General features: G+C 41.1%; 1 protein-coding gene across 1 annotated transcript in view; it reads right to left on the bottom strand.

Moving 5' to 3' along the window:
• CYTIP (cytohesin 1 interacting protein) overlaps positions 1–23,684 on the bottom strand; it is a 33,222-nt gene extending 9,538 nt beyond the window's left edge. Inside the window, exons 1-7 of the mRNA XM_073645686.1 lie at positions 23,519–23,684; positions 22,698–22,914; positions 20,903–20,958; positions 19,465–19,519; positions 17,331–17,427; positions 14,093–14,186; positions 6,977–7,043 (exon numbers count right to left, since the gene is read on the bottom strand). Of these exons, the coding sequence (XP_073501787.1) occupies positions 6,977–7,043; positions 14,093–14,186; positions 17,331–17,427; positions 19,465–19,519; positions 20,903–20,958; positions 22,698–22,871 (543 nt within the window). The 5' untranslated portion in view covers positions 22,872–22,914; positions 23,519–23,684. The remainder of the gene's footprint in view (positions 1–6,976; positions 7,044–14,092; positions 14,187–17,330; positions 17,428–19,464; positions 19,520–20,902; positions 20,959–22,697; positions 22,915–23,518) is intronic.
• Positions 23,685–25,419: the final 1,735 nt, after the last annotated feature.

Here is a 25,419-nt window from a genome sequence, read left to right as displayed (position 1 = left end):
GTCTAATAACCGTGAAACATGCGGGGCTGGGACTCGAGCATGTCACTTGAGTACCCTTGATACATGGTGCATACCTGAGTACCTGATGCAAACTCAAGTAGCGAGCACTTGCGCTCAAGACTAATGACAGCTTATTCAATATGATGACCTAATGTTATCAAATTATGTGTCGTACCTCTGGGTTCAAAATGTTCACTATACCCCTTGATAAAATCCTTGAGGGGTCTAGTTCCAAAATGGAGTCACTGCGGGAAAAGGGGGGTGGTTTCCACTATTTAGACACATCAGGGACTCCCCAAACGCAACATGGCATCCGCTAATTATTCAAGCAAATTTTACATTCAAAAAGTCAAATGACGCTCCTTCCCTTCCGAACCCTGCAGTGCACCCAAACAGTGGTTTTCCCCCACATATGGGGTATCTGCATGCTCAGGGGAAATTGCACAACACATTTTGAAGTCCATTTTTTCCTGTTACCCCTGCGAAAATAAAAAAAAAATGGGTCTAAAGTAACATTTTTGTGAAAAAAGTTAAATGTTCATTTTTTCCTTCCACATTCCAAAAATTCCTGTGAAGAACCTGAGGGGTTAATAAAGTTCTTGAATGTGGTTTTGAGCACCTTGAGGGGTGCAGTTTTTAGAATGGTGTCACTTTTGGGTATTTTCTGTCATAAAGACCCCTCAAAGTGACTTCAAATATGATGTGGTCCCTAAAAAAATGGTTTTGTAAATTTTGTTGTAAAAATGAGAAATCGCTGGTCAACTTTTAACCCTTATAGCTCCCTACTAAAAAAAAATTTTGGTTCCAAAATTGTGCTGATATAAAGTAGAAATGTAGGAAATGTTATTTATTAACTATTTTGTGCTATATATCTCTCTGATTTAAGGGCATACAAATTAAAATTTTGAAAATTGCTAAATTTTCAAAATTTTCGCCAAATTTCTGATTTTGTCACAAATAAAACGCAAGTGATATCGAAGAAATTTTACCACTATCATGAAGTACAATATGTCACGAAAAAAACAATCTCAGAATCAGCGGGATCCGTTGAAGTGTTCCAGAGTAATTACCTCATAAAGTGACAGTGGTCAGAATTGTAAAAATTGGCCCGGTCATTAAGGTGCAAACCACCCTCGGGGGTTAAGGGGTTAAACATGATAATTGGCTGCCTTAGGAGTGACTATTATTGGTAGGACTTATAAATGTTTTCCTGTCTACATTGGCTACATGAGCTCTGATCATATCAATTGTGCACATCTTAAGTGTTCGATCAGATAGTCATTTTGGTGGCCTTTATTATTTTTCATACAGAAATACAGTAATCATCCGATATAGGGATAATCTTGACTGTCTAAATCTTTGCTTCCCTATTTTTTGTCATTTTTATGTGCTCTGATTATACCATTCTATGTCTCTGAACATTTGAGCAGACAGTTATATTGTGACTTTTTTCTTCACTATGCACCTGGGATGTGTGGTGTTTTTTAATATATTTAAATTGAAAATAATAATCTTTTAAAGGGTTTATATTTACACATTTTTCTACTCCCCTTTTTTTATAATCTGCCTAAGGGTATGTGCACACGATGCAGAAATGCTCAGGATTTTTTCCTGAGCGTTTCTGCATCTCTCTGGCAGGAAAAAACGCATGCGGATTGTACATGCGGTTTCCCGCCAGGGACATGCGGAAATGAAGCGGTCTTCACTTTCATTTCCGCATGCGGGTTGACAAGCGCTTCCCAAGCGATTTTAGCATCACTTGGAAAGTGCTTGTCAACTTCACACTATATAAATCCATGCAACCGGCATGGATTTATATAGTGTGTGATGTCAAAAAATAAAAAATAAATCTATACGTTACCATCTGATGGCCCCCTGTGTCCTGCTTCATCGGTCCCGGCTGCCGGCAGTGAAGACTGTAGGACCTTCCGACGTCAGCGTCACGTGACCCGTCACATGACTCTGACGTCAGCGAAGGTCCTTCATTCAACCGCGAAGTGCGCGGGAAGCCGGCAGGACGCAGCGCGGGCCGTCAGAAGGTGAGAATATATATATTTTTTATTTTATTCTTTTTTTTTTTAATGGTACCTGGGTCTGGATGAGAGTCCTCTCATCCACACCCGGGTACCATCCGCACATTAGACCGCATGAAAAGCGCATCAACATATACAGTGATGCGGATTCCATGCGGTCTAATGCAAGTCAATTGCGGCAAAAGAGCAGCGTTTCCGCAAAATTAATTGACATGCTGCGGATTTTTGACCGCAGCGTTTACCCATCATGGGCACAGCACATGCGGATTTCCATTGGGGAACATTGCTGCCCTTCTACCATGCGTTTTTCATGCGTTTCCGCTGCGTTTCCGCTGCGTTTACGCAACTGCAAAAACGCCGCGGAAACGCATGAAAAACGCATCGTGTGAACTCAGCCTAAGTCATTTTCAGCCATCATTTGTCTGTTTGTTTCCGGTCTGTTTATGTCATTTCAATGGAGAATTACCATTGTTGTATGCAGTAGAAATAATTTCTATAAAACATTTTGTAGTGCAGGAATCATAAAGAAGTCATACAGATGGAGTCCAATCCAGGGACAATCTGGATGTAAAGGAAAAGGATACACGATCTGTCTCAAGAGAAAACGATATCGTAGGAAGGCAAGAATGGGAGTGGAAATCTGATAGGTCCTTATTAAAGCCCATATAGGCTATTGTGACGATACAGAGTAAAATCTTAATTATGCCAGACATACTTTCTGATGGCAAGAGCAGCACACCTTTATTTTTATGTTGACTCTTTAATATGTGTTCTTCTTTAGTTGATTAACACAGACTATTATTTGTATAACCCTGAATGTTATCTGCTCTTTGATTCTGAAACAATGATGTGTATTTACAAGAGCCCGTGTTATACAAACTATGTAAACAGATTAGCTAGAACAATTAATGTTTGCTAGATATGTTAAATACAATTGTAGGGTGTTTTCCAGTCCATCTTGGTGGATGAACTGTGGATACTTGAGCCCCGCACCTTTACCTCTTACCTGCGCCTGATGACCTCACACAGAGTCTTGGGACAGAGATTGAGAAAGACCTTAGAAGGAGCATGAGAGACATCCTCCAGGAAAGTAGATGGATTGCATGGCATCCAAAGAGACACAGATTTGTATTCGACATGATTCTAGTCTAAGGGTTCTATCCCAGGCGGGCGGAGAAGGAAGGGTTAGACTGTGTAATGTTGTACCATCTTGGGTATTTGCTGGGACTGTTCTGTGTGTTTATTGTCTGCTTTGTGGTTCAATAAAGTATTGACACACTGTTTTACCCTCACCCTGTGTTGTCTGAGTAGTGTTACGCCCACAGAAGACCCTGTGTCTTCACATTTTGGTGGCAACGGTGGGATACTACTCAGCCCAGCAGAGCTGGGGAAGATGCAGGTGACTGGTGCTAGTACACACAATCAAAGGGCTCCACAACCAGGGAGGCATGTAGAAAGACCCATCAGTCCATAGGTGAGGCATACATAGCGGGTTTTGGATGCTACCATGTCCAACCCCATCAGCCCGGCTTTGGGAGGAAGACCGGAGAGGATATACAGCAGCAACCAGAAACAGCAACTACAGGAGCTATGCCAGCTTCAACGGATTGAATACCAGGCCACTGACACTCATCGGATTTAATTCAGGAACCACAGGATGCAGAGGACGGCATGTATGAACACAATGGATACCAGTCTGTTTTCTTCAATTACGTTTGGAGTTTATTTGCAAGGATGATATGGAATATGCTCTGAGGAAACTGGATGATGCAAAGTTTTGTTCTAAAGAAGGTGAGACCTCTTATATTCATGTGTGTGCTTAAGGACATGCTGATTGACTGTCTGCAACAAGTGGAGAGGGATGATTGGGATCCTATCATGTCTGGCTAATTAAGATTGGGAGAGCAATGTGACGATACAGAGTAAAATCTTAATTATGCCAGACATACGTTCTGATGGCAAGAGCAGCACACCTTTATTTTTATGTTGACTCTTTAATCTGTGTTCTTCTTTAGTTGATTAACACAGACTATTATTTGTATAACCCTGAATGTTATCTGCTCTTTGATTTTGAAACATTGATGTGTATTTACAAGAGCCCCTGTGATACAAATTATGTAAATAGATTAGCTAGAACAATGAATGTTTGCTAGATATGTTAAGTACCATTGTAGGGTGTTTGCCAGTCAACCTTGGGGGATGAGCTGTGGTTATTCGAGCCCTGCACCTTTACCTCTTACCTGTGCCTGATGACCTCACACAGATGTAAATATAAACAGGGATGTCTGTAGTGCTGGAGACAGAATGAGTCTTGGGACAGAGATTGAGAAATACCTTAGTAGGAGCATGAGAGACATCCTCCAGGAAAGTAGATGGATTGCATATCATCCAAAGAGACACAGATTTGTATTCTACATGATTCTAGTCTAAGGGTACCGGCCCTGACTGGAAAGATTCGGATCGGCTCCATTGACCATCAGAGAGACATGGATACTTTTGAGGAGACAAGGAGAAGACGAAGAAGTCACCTGGCCCCATGGATATCTTGTTTTGGGGTTGCTAGGAGGGACCCACTGGTTGCCTAGAACCCATGGAGACATTTGAAGTTGCCAGGAGGGACCCACCGGTCGCCTGGCCCCATGGAAACTCTCGGAGTGGCCAGATTTGGACACTCGGGTCTCCTGGTCTTGTACCTCGATGGACTGCTAGCTTCCTAAGCTTGCCGCTACCTTCTCTCTGTGGGGGCCAGCCAGAAGCGGGGGGACCACTGATTGAGGTAGTTGGCCCTGGAAGTCTCAAAAGTCGCAGCTGTTCTATCCCAGGCGGGCGGAGAAGGAAGGGTGAGACTGTGTAATGTTGTACCATCTTGGGTATTTGCTGGGACTGTTCTGTGTGTTTATTGTCCACTTTGTGGTTCAATAAAGTATTGCCACACTGTTTTACCCTCACCCTGTGTTGTCTGAGTAGCGGTATGCCCACGGAAGACACCGGGTCTTCACAGCTATTTTCACTGCATATATCAAGGGGAACCAGGGTTCAGGGCAGTCTTCCCCCAAAATATGACAATCTGGACGTCAAGGAAGGGGATAGACGATCTATCTTCTCAAGAGAAAACTCCTGCGGGCCTTGATATAATTGTATCCTGGTTGTCCCTGTTTGGGGAAAGCCCACCCCACACCCTGGATCCTCTTGACCTATATGCAGTGAACCTAGTCTATATGGGCTCAGCTAAGAATCTATCAGATTTCCACTTCTAACTTAATTCTTACCTACTTTCCATAAAGCTTTCTCTATAGACAGATTGTCTATCCTCTTCGTAAATGTCCATGTTGTCCCAGTTTAGGGGAAGCTCACCCCACATCCTGGATCCTTTTAACCTACAGTATATGCAGTGAACATAGCCTATACGGACTTTGCTAAGGACCTATCTGATTTCCACCCTCAACTCAATTCTTGCCTTCCTTCCATAAAGTTTTCTCTCGAGACAGATCGTCTATTCCCTTCGTAGACGTCCAGGTTGTCCCAGTTTGAGGGAAGCCCACCCTGCACCCTGGATCCTCTTGACCTATATGCAGTGAACCTAGCCTATATGGGCTCTGCTAAGGACCTATCGGCTTTCCGCTTCTTACTCAATTCTTGCCTTCCTTCCATAAAGTTTTTTCTAGAGACAGAAAGATCGTCTATCCCCTTCGAAGATGTCCAGGTTGTCCCAGTTTGGGAGAATTTCAGCCTGCACCTTGGATCTCTTTGACCTATATGCAGTGAACATAGCCTATACAGTCTTTGCTAATGACCTATTGGATTTCCACCCCCAACTCAATTCTTGCCTTCCTTCCATAAAGTTTTCTCTCGAGACAGATCGTCTATTCCCTTCGTAGACGTCCAGGTTGTCCCAGTTTGAGGGAAGCCCACCCTGCACCCTGGATCCTCTTGACCTATATGCAGTGAACCTAGCCTATATGGGCTCTGCTAAGGACCTATCGGCTTTCCGCTTCTTACTCAATTCTTGCCTTCCTTCCATAAAGTTTTTTCTAGAGACAGAAAGATCGTCTATCCCCTTCGAAGATGTCCAGGTTGTCCCAGTTTGGGAGAATTTCAGCCTGCACCTTGGATCTCTTTGACCTATATGCAGTGAACATAGCCTATACAGTCTTTGCTAATGACCTATTGGATTTCCACCCCCAACTCAATTCTTGCCTTCCTTCCATAAAGTTTTCTCTAGACAGATAGGTAGTCTATCCCCTTCCTTGACGTACAGGTTGTCCCTGTTTGGTGGAAGCCCACCCTGCACCCTGGATCCCCTTGACCTCTATGCAATTAACACAGCGTATTTGCCTGATGGAAAGTTTTTCACTTGAAACTTTATGTAATACTGTACTTATTGTGGTGTAACCAATGGATGTGAAATACTGTCAATAATCCTATTTGAAGTATCTCCACGTGCCTTTAGGTGTGCAGCTCCTTCACTCTGTCTACTATTGGTCTACAGGAGCTCACTGTGTTGGATCTCAAGTGATCTCTAATTCGCTGGGTGTGCCAACTACCTGTTTGATTTGTACACTAGATTTGCCATGACTGGCACATCAGATCTCTACAAAAAAAGAATGATTTTTATAGGAGGACAAGCGCCTCTACAGCCAAACCACTACTAATTCTATATGTAAAAACAGGATGACAACCACTTATTGCATTATATCGAGCACCTTGTAATACTACCTTTCTACTACGGGAGGTATATTGTTTGTATCCACCTGCAGATATTTTTGTGAAGGATTTTCATGAGTGGAATTTTGAAAGCTAAAAGTCAACTTGGAATCTTGTGTCTTCTATAAAACATGGCAAAAGATCTTCTTTGACACTTTCAAGGAGTTACATTTGAACGGAAACCTCAGTTCCTACTTTTGTGCATCTCTTATCTATGTATAATACAAACCGGAACATACCTTTAAAATGAGCAGTTTAGCTTGCAATTCTGCTTGTCTAATCCTTGTACTATATTCAGTTTCAATTCTGCAATAGAAGAAATATTGTATGTGAGCGCCCTTATCTGCACCATGATTGACATTATATAACAGACACCACTTACCAATATGGCACTGTTCACACTAACATCATAATTTCTGTCACTGGCAAAAGCTATGGCATTGTGGTAGATCTATTTTCAACTAGATCCATAAAAGAACATTGAATAAAGAATATTCACTAATGAGATGCAAAAAAAAAATCTTCCTTTCTTAAAGGGGTTGTCCACATTTGAGGATAATCATTTTTTTATGGCTTAAATGCATGTATTTAGGGCTAAAAAATCAGTTTTGCAATTGGGTTTCATTAAGCATCTTGCACTTTTTGGCTTTTACAGGCTCTTTGTTTCCCGGCACATTCAACTTTGATGTGGTCTGTGGTCATAAATCAGCTGAGAGGAGCTCAGAAAAAAAAGAAAAAATGAGCTACAGACTCCAAATTACATCATAGCGAACAGGTACAGAGAAGAGAGACCAAGATTTTTAAGGCAATGAGTGAACTGCAAGACAGGTTATCATCAAACTTGGGGTTATTCAGTTTGGAAAAAAACTAAGGCTTAGGGGTGATCTAATGACAATGTACAAATATATGAGGGGACAGTATGGAAATCTTTCAAATGATCTTTATACACCTAAGCCTGTGACGGTGATAAGGGGGCATCCTCTGTCAGAGGAAAGAAGGTTTAGTCATAATCACAGTTGCAGATTCTCCATTGTAAGAGCAATAAGACTATGGATTCTTTACGGTAAGAGCAGTGAGACTATGGATTCTTTATTGTAAGAGCAGTGACACTATAGATTCTTTACTGTAAGAGCAGTGAGACTATGGATTCTTTACTGTAAGAGCAGTGAGACTGGATTCTTTACTGTAAGAGCAGTGAGACTATGGATTCTTTACTGTAAGAGTAGTGAGACTATGGATTCTTTACTGTAAGAGTAGTGAGACTATGGATTCTTTACTGTAAGAGCAGTGACACTATGGATTCTTTACCGTAAGAGCAGTGAGACTATGGATTCTTTACTGTAAGAGCAGTGAGACTATGGATTCTTTACAGTAAGAGCAGTGAGACTATGGATTCTTTACAGTAAGAGCAGTGAGATTGTGGAACTCTCCTCCACATGATGTTGTAATGGTTGATTCACTACTCAAATTCAAGGAGGGCCTGGATGCTTTTCTTGAAAATTATAATATAGCAAGTTATGGGCACTAGATTCTCTGATGGGGCGTTGATCCAGGAAACTAGTCTGATTGCTGTATGTGGAGTCAGGAAGGAATTTTTCCCCTGTTATGGGGCTATTAGCATCTTTTTCATGGGGGTTTTGCCTTCCTCTGGATCAACATGTTAGGCTATATTAATATAAATGTCCACATACACGGCATATTACACACTAAATGATAGAATATAGCTTATGCCCATCAAAACGCATAGATATCACTCATAGTTCTGTACATGTAATGACAGGTGCCCAAGAGAGTGAGTAGTTCAAAACAAAAAAGTATACTACTACTAACAAAAGAGAGAAAAGCAAGTCTATTCAGACATTAAATATATTTTATTCAGTTCAAACTACAAAATATTTAAAAACACAATGCATAAAAAAAACACAGGTTACCACTAGGTGGCACTATTACTCCTAATGTCAAAGAGAGATTTTTACACGGTCATAAGTAAAAAGCAGTAGTGCAGTGTTAGTAGTAACTGTCTCCAGGAAATGGCTGAACCAAAAGAAAGCCAGCCAACAATTCTATTGACTGACACTGCAACATAGACTATCATATCACATGAAACACAACCATGAACACTGCCTGATGGGGAGTAAAGCACCACCAAACAACCCCAACGCACATTTCGGCTTGTCACAGCCTTCCTCTGGGGTACTGCTATACTCACATTAGCTACCTTATATAGGTAGAGGATGTCATGTGAAACTCATGCACACCTGCAGACTCAATCCCTCATTAGCGTGCACCGCCCCAAACACATTCATTGATTTAGCCTGTGATCATAGCATCTCCTCCCTCATGTGTATCAGTGCACACCCCGCATGCTGCTGATCAGCACCGCCCCCGCCCCTCCACCGCGCAACGTGACCTCCTCCGGGCCCATAGGTGGCGCACATCGTGTTCACCCATCCAGAGGGGCGCATCCCAGGGTCTCGTCATGGGAAGCGGTCCGGTGACGCAGCCCGAAATCAACGCCAACAAAGTGACGGGGACGTGAGTCACCGGAGCACCACCCATAGAGACACCCCCCGGATGCGCGCGTCCGGACAGGCAAAGCGCGTGCGCACATAGGGTCCGGACATGCGAGTATCAGCGCTGGAGGAGCCTTAATAGGTAAACATTATCTATAGCTTAAACAAGCGCATGATAAATATCTTGACACAGTCAGCACAGTGAAAATGACAGGGTAAATGGGGAATAAAAGAGAAAAAAAAACCACCATAAGACTGACAAGATCCAGGATCGGATAGACCCACATCAATCTAACAGGTTTATAGGCTGCACACCACTATATAGCATCACAACATGCGATGGACATACATTCATTTATATTGCGGTACTCAAAGTTATACTAATCTACTGGTGTGAACTCTATTATCTATCAAGCATCACCCCACAACTTAAAGCACATTATGACCCATTATCCAATTTCATAAATTGCCTATGGTAAACATAAAACATATATCAAAGAATAAGGGAGAGAGAGGATATGGGGAGGGGGTGCGGGAGGGGGAGGATGGAAGAGACAGAAGATAAAGGGCCACCTAAACAGTACAAAAGCCTAATACACTCGCCCCCATACTACACAAATATACACAGGGCAATTACATTCCTCAGATACATGTATTACACCTATAGGTTATGCTATCATAGAAAAATCATAGCACAAAGATAGCAACCAAACTATCTCCAATATACACAAATAATAACCATGTAAACAGCGTATTGCATTGCCCACATACATAAGAGAATATGAGGAGGAGGAAGACACAGAAGAACATAAAGCAGATTATCCTCCATCGCCATCACTTTATTAATGGTTCGTCTCTTTGCCTGAATGTTAGGCTTCCGCCATGTTTCCCCCATGTTTGGCTATATGTTAAACTCGATGGACTTTTGTCTACCTTCAACTTTAAAAACTATGAAACTATATTGGGCTGCTGTGATGACACAGCTTCTGATCTTAATTAGCCAGACGCCTAGATTTGTTAGGCCAAGAGAGATACACTATTGTGTTTGTGTTGACTTTTGAATATATGTGTTTTTCTTTGGCTGGTCAAGAAGGACATACTAGTATTTGTATAAACCTGAATGTTGACTTCTCTTGGTCTGGAAACAATAATGTTTGTTAATATGCTAATTACATATTGTACTAAGCCAGCTAGTTGTTGATTTAAAGAGCTGGGGGATACAAACTATACAAATTGATTAAATGCTCAAACGATGAGACCTGAGCCCTTCACCTTTCCCCCTGACCTGTGAATGATGACCTTAGCCACTTATATAAATATAAAAAGGGATTTCTATCCTGCTGCAAGAGAATCATATTCAGAGTGACTCTTCAGGACAGTAGTTTTGGTAGCATGGCTCCATCTAGAGAGACACAGATTTGGATTCTACAGGATTCCAGCCTAAGGGTACACGGCCCTGGCTGAAAGGATACAGATCTCCTCCACTGACCATCAGAGAACCCATGGATACATATGGGAAACCAGGTTGGGACAATGAGGTCACCTGGCTCCATGGATATGTTGTTTGGGGTTGCCAGGTGGGACCCTCTGGTCGCCTGGAACCCATGGAGACGTTCGGAGAAGCCAGATTGGTTATCTGGTCCCATGAAAACTCTCGGAGAAGCCGGGGTGGGACCCTCAGGTCTTCTGGCCTTGTATCTCGATGGACTGTCAGCTTCCTAAGCTTTCCACTACCTCCTCTCTGTGGGTGCCCGCCAAAAGCGGGGAACCACTGGTTGAGTTAGTTTGCCCTGGAAGTTCCAAAGTCGCAGTTGATTCATTTCCGGCGGGCCAGCGGAAGGGTGAGACTATGTAATTTTGCACCATCTTGGGTATTTGCTGGGACTGTTCTATGTGTTTATTGTCCGTTTGGTGGTTCAATAAAGTATTTTCACACCCATTTTCTGCAACACTCACGGCTTGTTCTACAGACTCCGGCACTTGTCCATCACCTCTAGTTGCAGTTGTGACTTCTTCGAAGGACCCCTGGAAGCTGCATGCGTATATCTTCATTTGGACTACCATTTTCTCTAAGACAGGTAGGAATCACTCTTTTGGTATTTTATGAGTGGTTTGCAGCACATCTCTTTTCTTTTTATCATTTTATTAAAAAACAATTGCAAAAATTATTTTTATTCCCAATCACAAGCATTAAAAAAAAGTTCCCACAGGTGATCAAGCCCTTTAACGATCTCCTTCCCTTTGATCCTATTTTATCGTGTATTAGAATTAAAACTGACAAACAAATCTTCTCTGCATGCTCCAGGAGCTCACCCTGCCTTCTATTTTCCCTTTACTGTCCTGTGTCTGGCTGTTAGATAGCTGGCTGAAGCATGAGTCTCCCCCTCTGCAGCAGGACACAAAAATCATTCAGCTCTACCCCTTCAGTCATGGAAGTTTAGCCCTACAGAGTTTCTATTAGACTATTTCAGGAACAGTTTTACACTTCCCCTAATATGTTTGTGCAGTAAGTGAGTTTTAATCTTGCCACCGCAGCAAGTGAGCTGGTGGGAACCGGGATCCTTCATGGGGTAAAAGTTGCAAAAATGAATATAAAGTTTTGTGACATCTCATAAGTTAGATCCCTCACGTTTTAGGTTGAATCCAGGTATGAAGGGGATGAAGATAAAGAAGTGATCTCTTCCCAAGAACAGATTTATTTGGTTGTTAAGTTCAGCTCTTCCAGCTTTTCGTTTTCTAATTGCATTCAACGGTCCATGGTGTTTATTATGGTTTTTATGGGTGTGATGAACACAGGGTTAACCATAATCTGGGTGGTGATTAGTGATGACTTTGGTTATGGATTTACAAGGTAACACAGGTAGAATATTCTTGTATATTTCTCAAAGGGGCTGTCCACTAGTCCACGATGCAGAAAAATATCTTTATACAGAAACCTATACCTAAACACATGAAGGGCTTGTCTCATGTTTTTTGTTCAGGAGCATACGGCTCCTCTGCCTCCTGGCTTCCTGGGGAATGGTACATTTTTGAAGATTGACAGGTCGGAGTCAGACCTACAGCATGATTGCGTTGCTGGCCTGAATTGTGTGTTCTTCCATGCTTAAAGCAAAGGCAGCTTTGCCCCTGCAGCATAGGGCACTGAAATTGCCTGGATCCAATGTGCTGGCCAGCTTTAAAGCAGCACTTGAAAGCTCTAAAGCAAAGAGCTTACAAGCGTGCACTTCTTGTCTAAGAAGCAGGAAACTGCTAGATTGCAGAAGTGGACAGTATTCGAATAAATAAGAAATATAGAGTTGGTGCAAATCGATTTGCAGGATCCAGTCCAGCGGCCAAGGCAGTAATATGTGGGTGCTGGACGGGAGCCATGAGAATAGCCTACTACTTGCCGAAATATGCAGCTCTTCTTTTGATTGGCCAGCCTGGCACAAGTCATCATTGCGGTGTGACACACGTGATATTCCGCCAGGTTGACTAATTAAAAGAAGAGCCGCTGATGTCGGGAGGTTGGAGGCGGTTCTCAGGGCTCCAGTCCAGAGATTAATGGCCTGGTTGCAAGACCGGACTCTACAAATTGATTCACACTAATTCTAGAACAGTGCACAACAAATTAAGGCTGCGTGCCCACTATGCGTTTTTCAAGCGTTTTTGCCGCGGAATTTCCGCAGCGAAAACGCTTAAAAAACGCTTGGTAATACGTGCCCCATGGTCCCCAATGATAATCCGCATGTGCTGTGCACATGCTGCGGAAATTTCTGCTGCGGATTATCATTGCGGAAAAATCCGCATGTCCATTAATTTTGCGGACACACAGCGTAATCACCGCCATTGACTTGCATTGGACCGCGTGACATCCGCATCACTACATGTGCACAAGCTGATATCACACGGTTCAATGTGCGGATGGTACCCAGGTCTGGAGGAGAGGAGACTCTCATCCAGACCTGGGTACCATAGAAACTGTAAAAAAAAGAATTTAAAATAAAAAATAAAGATTATACTCACCTTCCGATGTCGTCCTGGTGTTTTCTCCTTTCCGTCTGGTCTGCTGTATGGGTCGCGGTGTTGTGAAGGACCTGCCATGACATCATTGAGTCATGTGACCTGTCACATGACTCAATGACGTCACCGCAGGTCCTTCACACCACCGCGAGCCGCCCAAGACACCGGACGCAGCAGAGAAAACACCGGGAGGACATCGGAAGGTGAGTATAATCTTTTTTTTTTATTTTTTACCATTCTTATTCTTTTTTTTTTTAACTAACTTGGTCACACTACTATAAATCCATGCTGGTTGCATGGATTTATATAGTGTGAACAAGTTGTCAAGCACTTTCCCAAGTGATGCTAAAATCGCTTGGAAAGCGCTTGATAACCCGCATGCGGAAATGCATGCAAAGACGCTTGACAAACACTTCTACCTTGCGGGAAAAACGCAGGGAGAAGCAGAAAAAATATGCAGCATTTCTGCATTGTGGGCACATAGCCTAAGAATCCCTTGGTTCTTCAGAATGGAGAGGATTTTTAATAACGGGTACATTGCAAAGTTGGTTGTTTTTATAAAAACTTTGAAATTTTACCGATTTAATAATATGAGAAAGCCCCTTTAACACAGCACAATCCATTGAACTTGTCAAGCTTCGTATGCTTTTGCATCTAGATATCTTGCTACATCATGGTATGTGCTTCAGGTTATGAAATGCAACATTTGCATGTGCTGTATGTTGCATTTTTGCACTAAGTTTCCAAAATGCTATACCACACTCAAAGGCGAAAGCATAAAGCTGCCCATATGTTGCCCATTTTTTCATATTGAGACGGGCATTGTACACAAATGCTTACCTGAGAAAGTTTCCAGATGATCGGATAAGTTCCACTGTCTGCTGATGACTGAATCCTTCCACGTCTACTCCATTAATATTAGTGATCATATCACCTGAAATATTCAAGATTATAGCAAAAATAATTAACTACGTCATGAGTAGACATATACTTTTTACAAAGATGTATGATAAACATTTGTATCTGGTAATGGTAAGATATTAAAGTCTCATTTAAAATTTGTAACTCAAAAATTAATAAATGGAACTATGAAATCTGGTTGTAAGATTGGTTTCCTAATGTGTAGGTTTCTATCTTAAGGTCAAATATTAGGGAAAGGGATCTGGATAGTATTAGCAGGCACATTGTTTTTTTTGTGAAAATTAAGGGGTTTCTCCAGAAATAGAAAAAAATAAAATAAATAAATAAAACATTTAATTCTAAATAAATTCCTAAATACCTATAATTAGCAAATCACACTTATTTTGTATAGTGAGGTAATCACTATGGAACATTATAATGTCCACCGATTTGTTACTTTGTCAGAAACGTGTTCTAGCATATTAATAGGACAGGTGCTTTTAAACATGTGTAAAAAGATGGCAGGAGTGCTTAGGTAAGAAGAGGCTGCTCACACTGCTGTCCAACCTGTGTATCTCATCTCATACTGGAAATACTAGGGACAATGAGGTAAGAAGATGCTGCTCACATTGCTGTCCACCCTGTCTATCTGATCTAATACTGGAGATACCAGGAGTTCTGAGGTGAGAAGATGCTGCTCACATTGCTGTCCACCCTGTCTATCTAATTTAATATTGGAGATCCCAGGGGTGCTGACTGCTGAGGTAAGAAGAGGCTGCTCACACTGTTGTCCACCCTGTCTATCTGATCTAATATTGGAGATGGCAGGAGTGCTGAGGTAATAAGATGCTGCTCACAATGCTGTCCAACTTGTATATCTCATCTAATACTGGAAATAACCTGGGGTACTGAGGTAAGAAGAGTCTGCTCACATTGCTGTCCACCCTGTCTATCTGATCTAATACTGGAGATACGAGGGGTGCTGAGGTAAGAAGAGGCTTCTCAAACTGCTGTCCACCTTGTCTATCTGATCTAATACTGGAGATACCAGGAGTTCTGAGGCAAGACGAGGCTGCACTGCTGTCCACCCTGTCTTTCTGATCTAATACTAGACATGCCAGTAGTGCTGAGGTAAGAAGAGGCTACTCACACTGCTGTCCACCCTGTCTATCTAATTTAATACTGGAAATAAAAGGGGTGTTGAGGTAAGAAGAGGCTTCTCAAACTGCTGTCCATCCTTTCTATCTGATCTCATACTAGAGATACCAGGGGTGCTGAGTAAGAAGATGCTGCTCACACTTCTGCCCACCGTAAGGTGGCTCTATCAATGGTCACCTGGCAGCTCTAAAATAGCTACCACGAACAGACTTGGTACAAGTTACTCCTTTTCCCAGAGCCCTGGGGGTGCCCTGGCCTTCACCCATTAATCCCTATACAGGAATATGGACTTTCACAGGGGTCCCTGGGCAAGGGCCACAGAGTCTGTTGCTATTCGGGTAGCAAAGGTACAACATTGTCAGGCAGGAGAAGCGTCAATAAACAAGCCGAGTTCAAAACAGGAAAGCACAAATACAACACAGGAGTAGAAATAACAGACCTAAACCAGGGAAGCACAAAGCTATATCTGGCAGCTTTCAGCAGTAAGCTGTAAACTTAATTAGAGTGTGGTGCTCTCCAATTGGCTAGAGCAGGGAGCTGATAACTCCAGCTGGACAGCACACACACCCATACTGCCAGACTGGATGGCACTGTATGTCCCAGCCACCCAAATCTAAGTGGCTGGACAGAGCCTGTGCCTTCCAGAGTTTCTGGTTCCAACGTCTCTATCACCAGCACCTGGCAACAGAAGCAGACATTGCATGAGCAGGTCCTGGTGGAGATGTGATACCTACCCTGTTTGTTCTAAAACTGGAGGTACCAGAAGTGTTGAGGTAAAAAGAGGCTGCTCACACCCCTGTCCACCTTGTTTGCCTGAGCTAATACTGGAAATACCAGGAATGCTGAGGTAAGAAGAGACTGCTTACACTGCTGCCCACCCTGTCTATCTGATTCAATACCGGAGGTACCAGGGGTGCTGAGGCAAGAAGGGACTGCTTACACTGCTGTCCACCCTGTCTATCTGATTTAATACCGGAGATACCAGGGGTGCTGAGTTAAGAAGGGACTGCTTACACTGCTGTCCACCCTGTCTATCTGATCTAATACTGGAGATACCCGGAGTGCTGAGGATAGAAGACGCTGCTCACACTGCTGTCCACCCTGTCTATCTGATCTAATACTGGTGATACCAGGAGTGCTGAGGTTAGAAGAGGCTGCTCACACTGCTGTCCACTCTGTCTATCTGATCTAAGACTGGATGTACCAGGGGTAGTAAGGAAAAAATAGGCTGCTTGCAAAATGAGTATGATTTGCTACTTAAAGGTAGTTTGGAATTTATTTCTAATGATATTTTCTTGATTTTTCAGATATTCCCTGAAAACTTCTTTAAGTGTATCAGAAGACATGCAACCAAAACTCTGGTCATAGATATACTTTTAGCAAATACAGTATAGAGGTTTTCCAGTCCTGTTACATTGTTTACAATCAATGGAGTGAAATAGCAAAAGGAGAAATGCATGTGGCATGTGGACACATGAACACTGCAGCCAGTCACTGTCACTGTCATAGTAGTGACATGTTCACACCACAAAGGTCATTGATGTGGCTGCAGCGATCACATGTCAATGCAAAACAATGTTATTAGAGCTGAGTGAACATAAACCGGTAGGGGAACAGGGAACCATCATCGTGGGAACTGCAGGGCATGAAAAAGTTTTACTCCTTTTGTTATTTTATACATTTGTGTGCTCTTTTTAAAAAAATATAGAAGTGAAAAACATCTTTCATAAGAGTTTTCAGGGGCTATAATATTGCTATAGCGCTAGGACAGGCAAAAAATCAGTGTGATTCTTACTTACGACACCACTGCCAGGTAACTGCATAAATAGGCTTGTTTACATGTCTACAGCGCCATACATGAGAACTACAACTCCTAGCATGCATCTACTAGAAACTGGTAATACATGCTAGGAGTGGTACTTGAGAACCACAAATCCATTTCTGGTTCTTCCTCCATATTTTGTTCCAGCGTATGATCACTTTTATATGATTACTAAGGGAGGAAGATATAGACACTGACCGGCTCTCAGTCCAGCATGGCTAGATGGGCTGTCCTCATGCACTTTGTACACGTATGTCCTCATGTCTATCCCGCGCACATGCTGCAGTTTGTATGTCTGTAATTCAAAGCATGAATAAAGGTAGCAGATTTTTGATTAAAGCAGTAAGTCTGAATGTTTAATTTAGTTACTTTGTAAGATGGTTTTATACTTTATTCAGAAAACTAAAAGATCAGCTCCATTTTCTGATACAGAACCCCCAAATCCCCTGCATATACATAGGATTTTACTGTAAAAATTCCAGTGGCCTGCAGTCACCACTAGAGGGAGCTTGGGAGCTTAATGAATACTTTCATATTGTGAACCTAATAATAAGAGAGTACATAGCAGGCCCCCTGCCTGTTTCTAGTGGTGTATTAAAGGGCATCTATTAGCAGGATTTCACCCTTCAAACTATTTATACAGCAGTGTTCAAAATAATAGCAGGGTGTTCAAAAACATTAGTTAAGCACAAAATATTTATACTAGTGTTTATTTCCATGCATTGAGTACATTGCATACTGTTTTCTAATTCAAAACATGAAGAGAAATGTATATGATTTTTAATACTTTACAGAAAATAACAGGAAATAAACATTGGGCCGTTCTAAAAAATAGCAGTGTCTGCATTTCTCTTTACAAACTCACAATGTGTCTTCTCTTTTTTTGAGGATTTAATGTTCCTGTGAATCACTAACCTAATATTTAGTTGTATACCCACAGTTTTTTTTAGAACTGCTTCACATCTATGTTGCATAGAGTTAACCAACTTCTGGCACCTGTCAACTGTTATTCCAGCCCAGGATGCTTTGACTACATCCCACAATTTTTTGCCATTTGTTGGCTTTGCCTCAAAAACAGCATTATTGATATCACCCCATAAGTGTTCTATTGGATTAAGGTCTTGGGATTGGTCTGGCCACTCCATAACCTCAATTTTGTTGGACTGGAACCAAGATTTTGCTCGTTTACTGGTGAGTTTAGGGTTGCTGTCTTGTTGAAACACCCATTTCAAGGGCATATCCTCTTCAGCGTAAGGCAACATGACCTCTTCAAGTATTTAACTTATGCAAACTGGTCCATGATCCCTGTTATGCGGTAAATAGGTTCGGCACCATAGTAAGAAAAACATGCTCATATCATGATGCTTGCACCACCATGCTTCACTGTCTTCAGAGTGTACTGTGGCTTGAATGCAGAGTTTGGGGGTCGTCTGACAAACTGTCTGCAGCCCTTGGACCCAAAAAAGAACAATTTTACTTTCATCAGTCCACAAAATGTTTCTCCATTTCTCTTTAGGCCAGGTGATGTGTTCTTTAGCAAATTGTATCCACTTCAGTACATGTCTTTTTTTTAACAATGGGACTTTGCTGGGACTTCTTGCTAAGAGATTAGCTCCACACAGGCGTCTTCTAACTGTCACAATACTCACATGTAACTTGAGAGTGTCTTTGATCATTCTGGAGCTGATCATTGGCTGAGACTTTGCCATTCTGGCTATTCTTCGATCCATTTGAATGGTAGTCTTCCATTCTCTTCCATGCTGGTTTTGCTTTCTATTTTATAGCATTGGAGATCATTTTAGCTGAACAGCCTATCATTGTCTGCACTTCTTTAGAAGTTTTACCCTCTCCAATTAACTTTTTAATCAAAGTACGCGGTTCTTCTGAACAATGTCTCAAACGACCCATATTTCTCAGGCTTTCAAGGAGAAATGCACGTACAACATGTGCTGGCTTCACCCTTAAATAAGGGCCACCTGATTCCCACCTGTTTCTTCACAGAATGATTGACCTCACTAATTGAACTCCACACTGCTATTATTTTGAACACCCCCCGGTACAATTAATTATTCAAATGCACAGACTCAAAAAACATGCAGATCATGAATGAGGAGTCTGGTGGTTTTCTTAGAATCTACAGCACCAACTGGTAAATTGGTTGACATGTGGTAATATAATTTATACCAAAAACAGTGATTAATCTTGTTAGTCATATTGGACTGCTATTATTTTGAACACTACTGTATATACATATGTACAATATACAACCACTCCTATCCTTATGTTCTGCTATTATTTGCATAGATTGCATGTGTAAAATGTTTGGATTTACCTGAATTTCAAAGCCAAATGGTTCATTGTCCTGTTTTGTAATAACCACTACTCTCCTGAAAAATGAAACACATCATACACTTAGAAATATATATTCAGGTATTACATTTACTCTCCAGTTTTGGTGTGCTAGAATATCCATCTTATGAATTACATTTTGCAAAAAAAATATATTAATATGGGTCCATCAGCAGAATATTCCACACAGAGCAGAATATTCTGCTGACAGATCTATGCTGACATGGATGACAGCTATTTAACCATGATGTTGGCACCCTGTGTGGTTTAGACACTGGCTACTAAATATTATTATGTAGAGAGTAAAATACAATCTAGGGGGGCCAATACTATAGAAGTTAAAAAGTTGGCTTTTAAGCGGCTAAAAACAGACTCATCAAGCTATTTGCGCCAGAATTCTGGAGAAATTTGTGCCAAAAAAACTGTCTTGTATGACTTACACCATATTTGTCATGTGTTATAGACATTTTTCTCCCCTTGGCTTTGCTGAAAGGGTTATGACTAGCCTGAAAAGCCTGTAGTAGGTGTAATAATAATAATATTAGCATCTACCTCCAATTAAAAATGTAGTATAGTTCTTCTGATTAGTTCTGCCGCTTTCTTCATGTGCAGTGCATTGCAGTAGCTTAGGTATCCATGGTTACGACCACTAGCAACCAACTAACTGTCACTATGTGAGTGGTCGTAACCATGGATACCTAAGCTACTGCAATGGCCTGCACATGAAGTAAGCAACATAGCTAATCAGGAGAACTATACAACATTTCTAATTGGAGGTATTTGCTAATATTATTATTACTACACATACTACATATTGAGAGAGGATCTTGGAGATGGGATTATCAGTTTAATATATACAGTACTGACAAATATGCCACAGTGTTCATAGCTTAGGCTATCCTAAACGCCTTTCTAGCACCCATCCTCCACAACGACCACCAGCCCGAACAATTGACACCCATGCAAGAGCTTGGTCTACTTTCAGAAATTGTTAATAATCACAAATATTGTATAATATTTCTTCACAGGTTTAGGTACCGCAGTGACATGAATGAGTTTTATTCTTACTATGCTTTAGTCAAAGGTTCATTGATTTTGGGCTAGAGGTTAGAAATGTGGGGAATTCCATCTGTTCTTAAATGAAACTGTCTCTAATTTCCTGGCAGCTTTTATAAAGCCTGATAGTGAAACAATTGATGAATAATGACATACAAATGTGAAAGAATATAATCATCTTTCTCAGTAATCAAAGATATTCTTAAAAAAAACAAGGAACTGAGTCTTCATCTTCTAAACTTGACTTTAATGTCAACGTTTTGGTATCAGAGACCCCTTCACCAGATCAAGCAAGGATTCACTATCAACTTGTAATAACATCCTATTTTCAAGAGCACGTTCTATACTCTATTACATGCACAAACCTGTTTGGTTCTGATCCTGTTGAGTCAATCAGTGAATTTGATCTTGACTTGATAAGCTGTAAAGAATGGAAATTCTGTCATTTGTACATCTATTAATGTTGACATTTCTTGGGTTCTCAAGAAGAGCGCTGTAGACACAATTCTTAACGTAAGGAACCTTCTACATTCCATAAAAATCTAATTCTACCAAAAAACAGAATTATTAGCTGTTCCTACTAAAACTAGCTCCTGAGATGACAGTTACACAGCTTTGAAGCTCTGACAGTAAAGAATCCTGCACAATTTTTCCCAGCCTGATGGAACCTTGATTATGTTTGTTTCGATAGTTGTTACAATTTTCCAGTAGTCTCAGTTTTATTTTAGTTTCATAGCTTTAACGTTGAAGGTAGACTTAAGTCCATCGAGTTCAACCTATAGCCTAACATGTTGATCCAGAGGAAGGCAAAAAAAACCCATGGGGCAGACATTAATAGCTCCCTATTAGGGGAAAAATGTATTCCCGACTCTATACGGTAATTAAACTAGTTCCCTGGATCAACAGAATCTAATGCCCATAACCTGTAATATTATATTTATCAAGAAAGGCATCCAGGCCCCTCTTGAATTTTAGTAGAATTCCAACATCATGTGGCAGAAAGTTCCATAGTCTCACTGCTCTTACAGTAAAGAATCTGCATCTGTGATTATGATTAAACTTTCTTTACTCTTGACATAGTTGATGCCCCCTTGTTCCTATCGCAGGCCTAAGTGTTAAAAGATCATTAGAAAAGTCTCTGCACTGTCCCCTCATATCGTACATTGTAATAAGATCACCCCTAAGCCTTTGTTTTTCCAAACTGACTAACCCCAAGTTTATTAACATATCTTGGTATTGCAGTCCTTCCATCTTCTCAAAACAAAATAAGCAAACTCATTCTAATTCTTGTCTCATAACTTGACAAAGATTGAAAAAGGTTTAATCTCTTGAGATGGCAAGGATTCTTTACTGTAAGAGCTATGAAATATATTACCTTAGAAAGATAGTTTACCTTAGATGATGGCCTAAAAAAATAAAAGATTTAAGGTGGCCATAAACATTAAAGTATGGTTAGCAAAACCCACTAACTTCAGTGGTTCTGGCCAACTAATTAATGTGTATTAGATGTTTAGCTGATTCTCATTTGGTAGATATCAGCGAAAAATAGATGGGGCATGTTGTGTTTCAATATGCCTAGTCCATTGTTCTCAAGCCAATGCCTGACGGCAGCTTGCCTCCTTATTCCTTTTGAGAATACATTCACGCATGACTGATCTAAATCCCGAAAGCATTTGTCAGAGTTAAACCCAAAGGGGGGGGAGAATAAATTAAGAGTGGCAATTCATAAGCTAGTCTTAGGCTGGAAAAGATGCACCATGATATATATATATATATATATATATATATATATATATATATATATATATATATATTATATATATATATACATATATTTATTTATTTTTTTTTATATATTTTTTACCATTTTTACTATAACCACTAAGCACCAAAAAAATAAAAAAATAAGGTTTTTGATAAATCTGTGTTGGGCTTTTGTATCTTAATATTGCTGTCATATTGTCACCAATCTAATGTCCTTTTGACTTTTCCAATATGTTCTATATAATTTGAAAAGTCATAAAGGTTTTTTTTTTTTGTAATATAAGCCATTCCCATTTATGTTCACAATTCCCTGTATCCTCTTGCTTTCACTAAAATAGTTTCCCCCATATATTTGAAGTTCATGTTCAAAAATAATTATTTAGAAGTGACACCTACCTGCTTGTGGCCCCGTGGTAATGTTGCTAAGGCCCCAACCAAGCAATGGCTTCCTCTACGACCATCCAAGTCGTTATTCCACAAAGTTTTGGAAGAAGCTCCGAAACCGCTAAGAACAAGGTTTTCCAGCTGAGATCCACACTTGTCCCGTGTCCGGGGCCTCATCGTAGACATGATGATGGTCTATCACCCGATTCCCTTCACAGAAATTTCATATCTGCTTAGAAAAGAGAAAATACATTGCCTGCTGCAAATGAGAACGGAAATATAGTGCTTGTGGTTTCCTATGTAAAGCTCGTAAATCTTTTTTTGATACCAGAGGAGCATTTTGTGTGTACATTAACCCTTGCACAACAAATTCTTCTCACACCTGACAACTGAAGAACCTTTGACAAAAAATGCGGGTACAGGAAGACTTGCAAAAGAATTTCTAGAAACTCATTACAAAAAAATATGAAAAAAAGAAAAACAAAAAATCTGATTTTTTCCCACTCTTCAAAAACATTCTGATGGGCTTAATTGGTTCCTAAGGGTCCTTCGATAGAGGGGCATGGCCATGTCCAAGTTTCCATTGAAGTTAGTTTCTAAGCTAAAGAAATCAAGTCAAATGGAGAACAATAACCCAAGTCAAGAGTCCATTTCATTCTAAGAGTCCCAGAATGATATTTTTGTAGAGGTATATGTGACATGAGAAATTTTTTGCTTTTCAAATTCAACCTTGATCTGAACCTGTTTCTTTACAATAGTCCTTGGTTTTAGAGCAATCATTGGTTTTTAACCATTTCAGTGTTCTTTACTTCCTCAATTCTATTTTACCTTACCCAGCTGATAAGTCGTTCTCCCCTTTTTCTTCTACTCATAGATGTGTTTTTCGCTCTTCTACCACGCTTCCTCTACACCCTTCACATCCACGCAACTTCTCACCCCCGTAGTCAAAGAAAGTGGCACGTTTGTTTCGTCCTTCGGTGGAGCCATCAGATACCACCACTAACTTATGTTTGTTAAATGACAACTCGTTTTATCAGGTCACGACAGAGGAGTTCAGGGGTGTATCTGCCTTGTCGCAGAATTCCTGAACTTCACAAAAATATGAACATATATTAGTACCGTTGATAAAAGTCACACGTTCATTAAGTTCAACAGAAGGATGGGAAATGATAAAAGGAAGGGGTATAGGTGCATGATCCAGTCTGCCCTAAAGAGCATATTTTTTACTCTGATCCCAAGTGGATCAATATTCAGAAGAAGAATTTTATACATGTACATAAGTATTGTGACATGCAGAAGTAGTGTTGTTGCTTCCAAGGCATCCAGCAACTGTTACAAATAACACAAGTACAGGAGACAGGAAGTGTTGTGCTTCAGAAGCATCCAGCAACTAGAGGGGTTAACACAGTCACAGGAGACAGGGCGTGTTTTAGCAGAGCCCCAGGGGGATTGTGGGGTACTTGTTATTGTAGTCTGGCTGAAGCTGAAGAGAAAGGTGGTGTGTTATCTGGATCTGGCAGAAGGCAACTGAACAGGATTCAGATCAGGAGAGAAACTAAACACAGGTCAGATAAACTCCCTGAGCTAACAGTGCAGAGTATTATTGGGCAGGAAGATAAGGACTGGAAGGAATTGTGTCACAGGAATCATCTCCCTCATTAACCCCCCCCCCTACATCTCCATGAAGGAAAAGCCTGTGGTTGTGTATACACAGAAGTGTGCTGCTAAGAGATCTAATCTATGCTGAATTATGCTACTGAAGAGACTTTAATACCGTGTCTGGTGAAGAAACTACTGTATTGTTACTGGAGCCAGTTGCTCAAGAAACTCAGACTGTACTGTAAAGAAGGTTGTGCTGTAATATCCCTGAATTGCACTGGCCATGCTTCAGATTAAATTCCACTGTTAAACTGTTGAAAAAGACTATTGTCAGTTGTGTCTGTCTTGTTGTGTGCCTGAGAGAAGCTGCAGCCTATGGTCGCCCTGAGTAACGGTTCCCTCTGGATTCCAAAGAATTCATGAAACACGTCTCGCCCTATCTAAACTTACCTGCGTGCGTGTAACATTGGTGGCCCGTATGGGGAATCCTGAGTGGGAATTAGCATGTAGAGGGAGAAGAGGAAAAGAGTCTGGAAAAACACATCAGCACAGCACCTCAATTCAACTCTGCTACACCAGTCAAAGGGGACCAGCCGTAAAGAAAACTCACTAGCAGCAATGGATGTGGAAATACAAATGGACAGAATTAGTGAGCTGCTTCTTCAGTTAACCTGTGAAGAATTGAGAACAGTAGCAGAATATATAAAGATGTCAGAAGAACAGATTTCTAAAGCACACAACCGCAGGCAACTGTTAGAGGCCATTAATACAAAAATGGATGCTGGGGGAGAAAGAAGCTGAAGACGTCATAGGGACGTTCCTCTAGGAGCTAACACAATTTCTAACCAGGTTGAAGTTGGAGGATGGTGGGGCGGCACCAATTACCAAAAGCGGGAATCTCCGTCCACAGACTGAACTACAGGAATTGAAAGAACAATTCAAAGCCCTAACAACAGCCCTGCCGGAATCGACCAAAACCTCTGAATGGGTGACAGACTCAGACAGAACCTTTACCCTGCTCGGGTTAGATAAATCAGGAAGACTGTCCTCTCTAACACCACAAATCACCATAAGGAAAGAATTCAAGATCCTGGGACAGATTGGAGAGTGTGAACAGAAAGAGAAACTGTCTTAT

This window comes from Phyllobates terribilis, unplaced genomic scaffold (genome assembly GCF_046119375.1).
Source record: "Phyllobates terribilis strain yellow unplaced genomic scaffold, ASM4611937v1 Scaffold_9__5_contigs__length_417890890, whole genome shotgun sequence".
Taxonomy (NCBI): Eukaryota; Metazoa; Chordata; class Amphibia; order Anura; family Dendrobatidae; genus Phyllobates; species Phyllobates terribilis.
The sequence above is the reverse complement of the archived record's forward strand: the minus strand, read 5'-3'. Positions and strand labels throughout refer to the sequence as shown.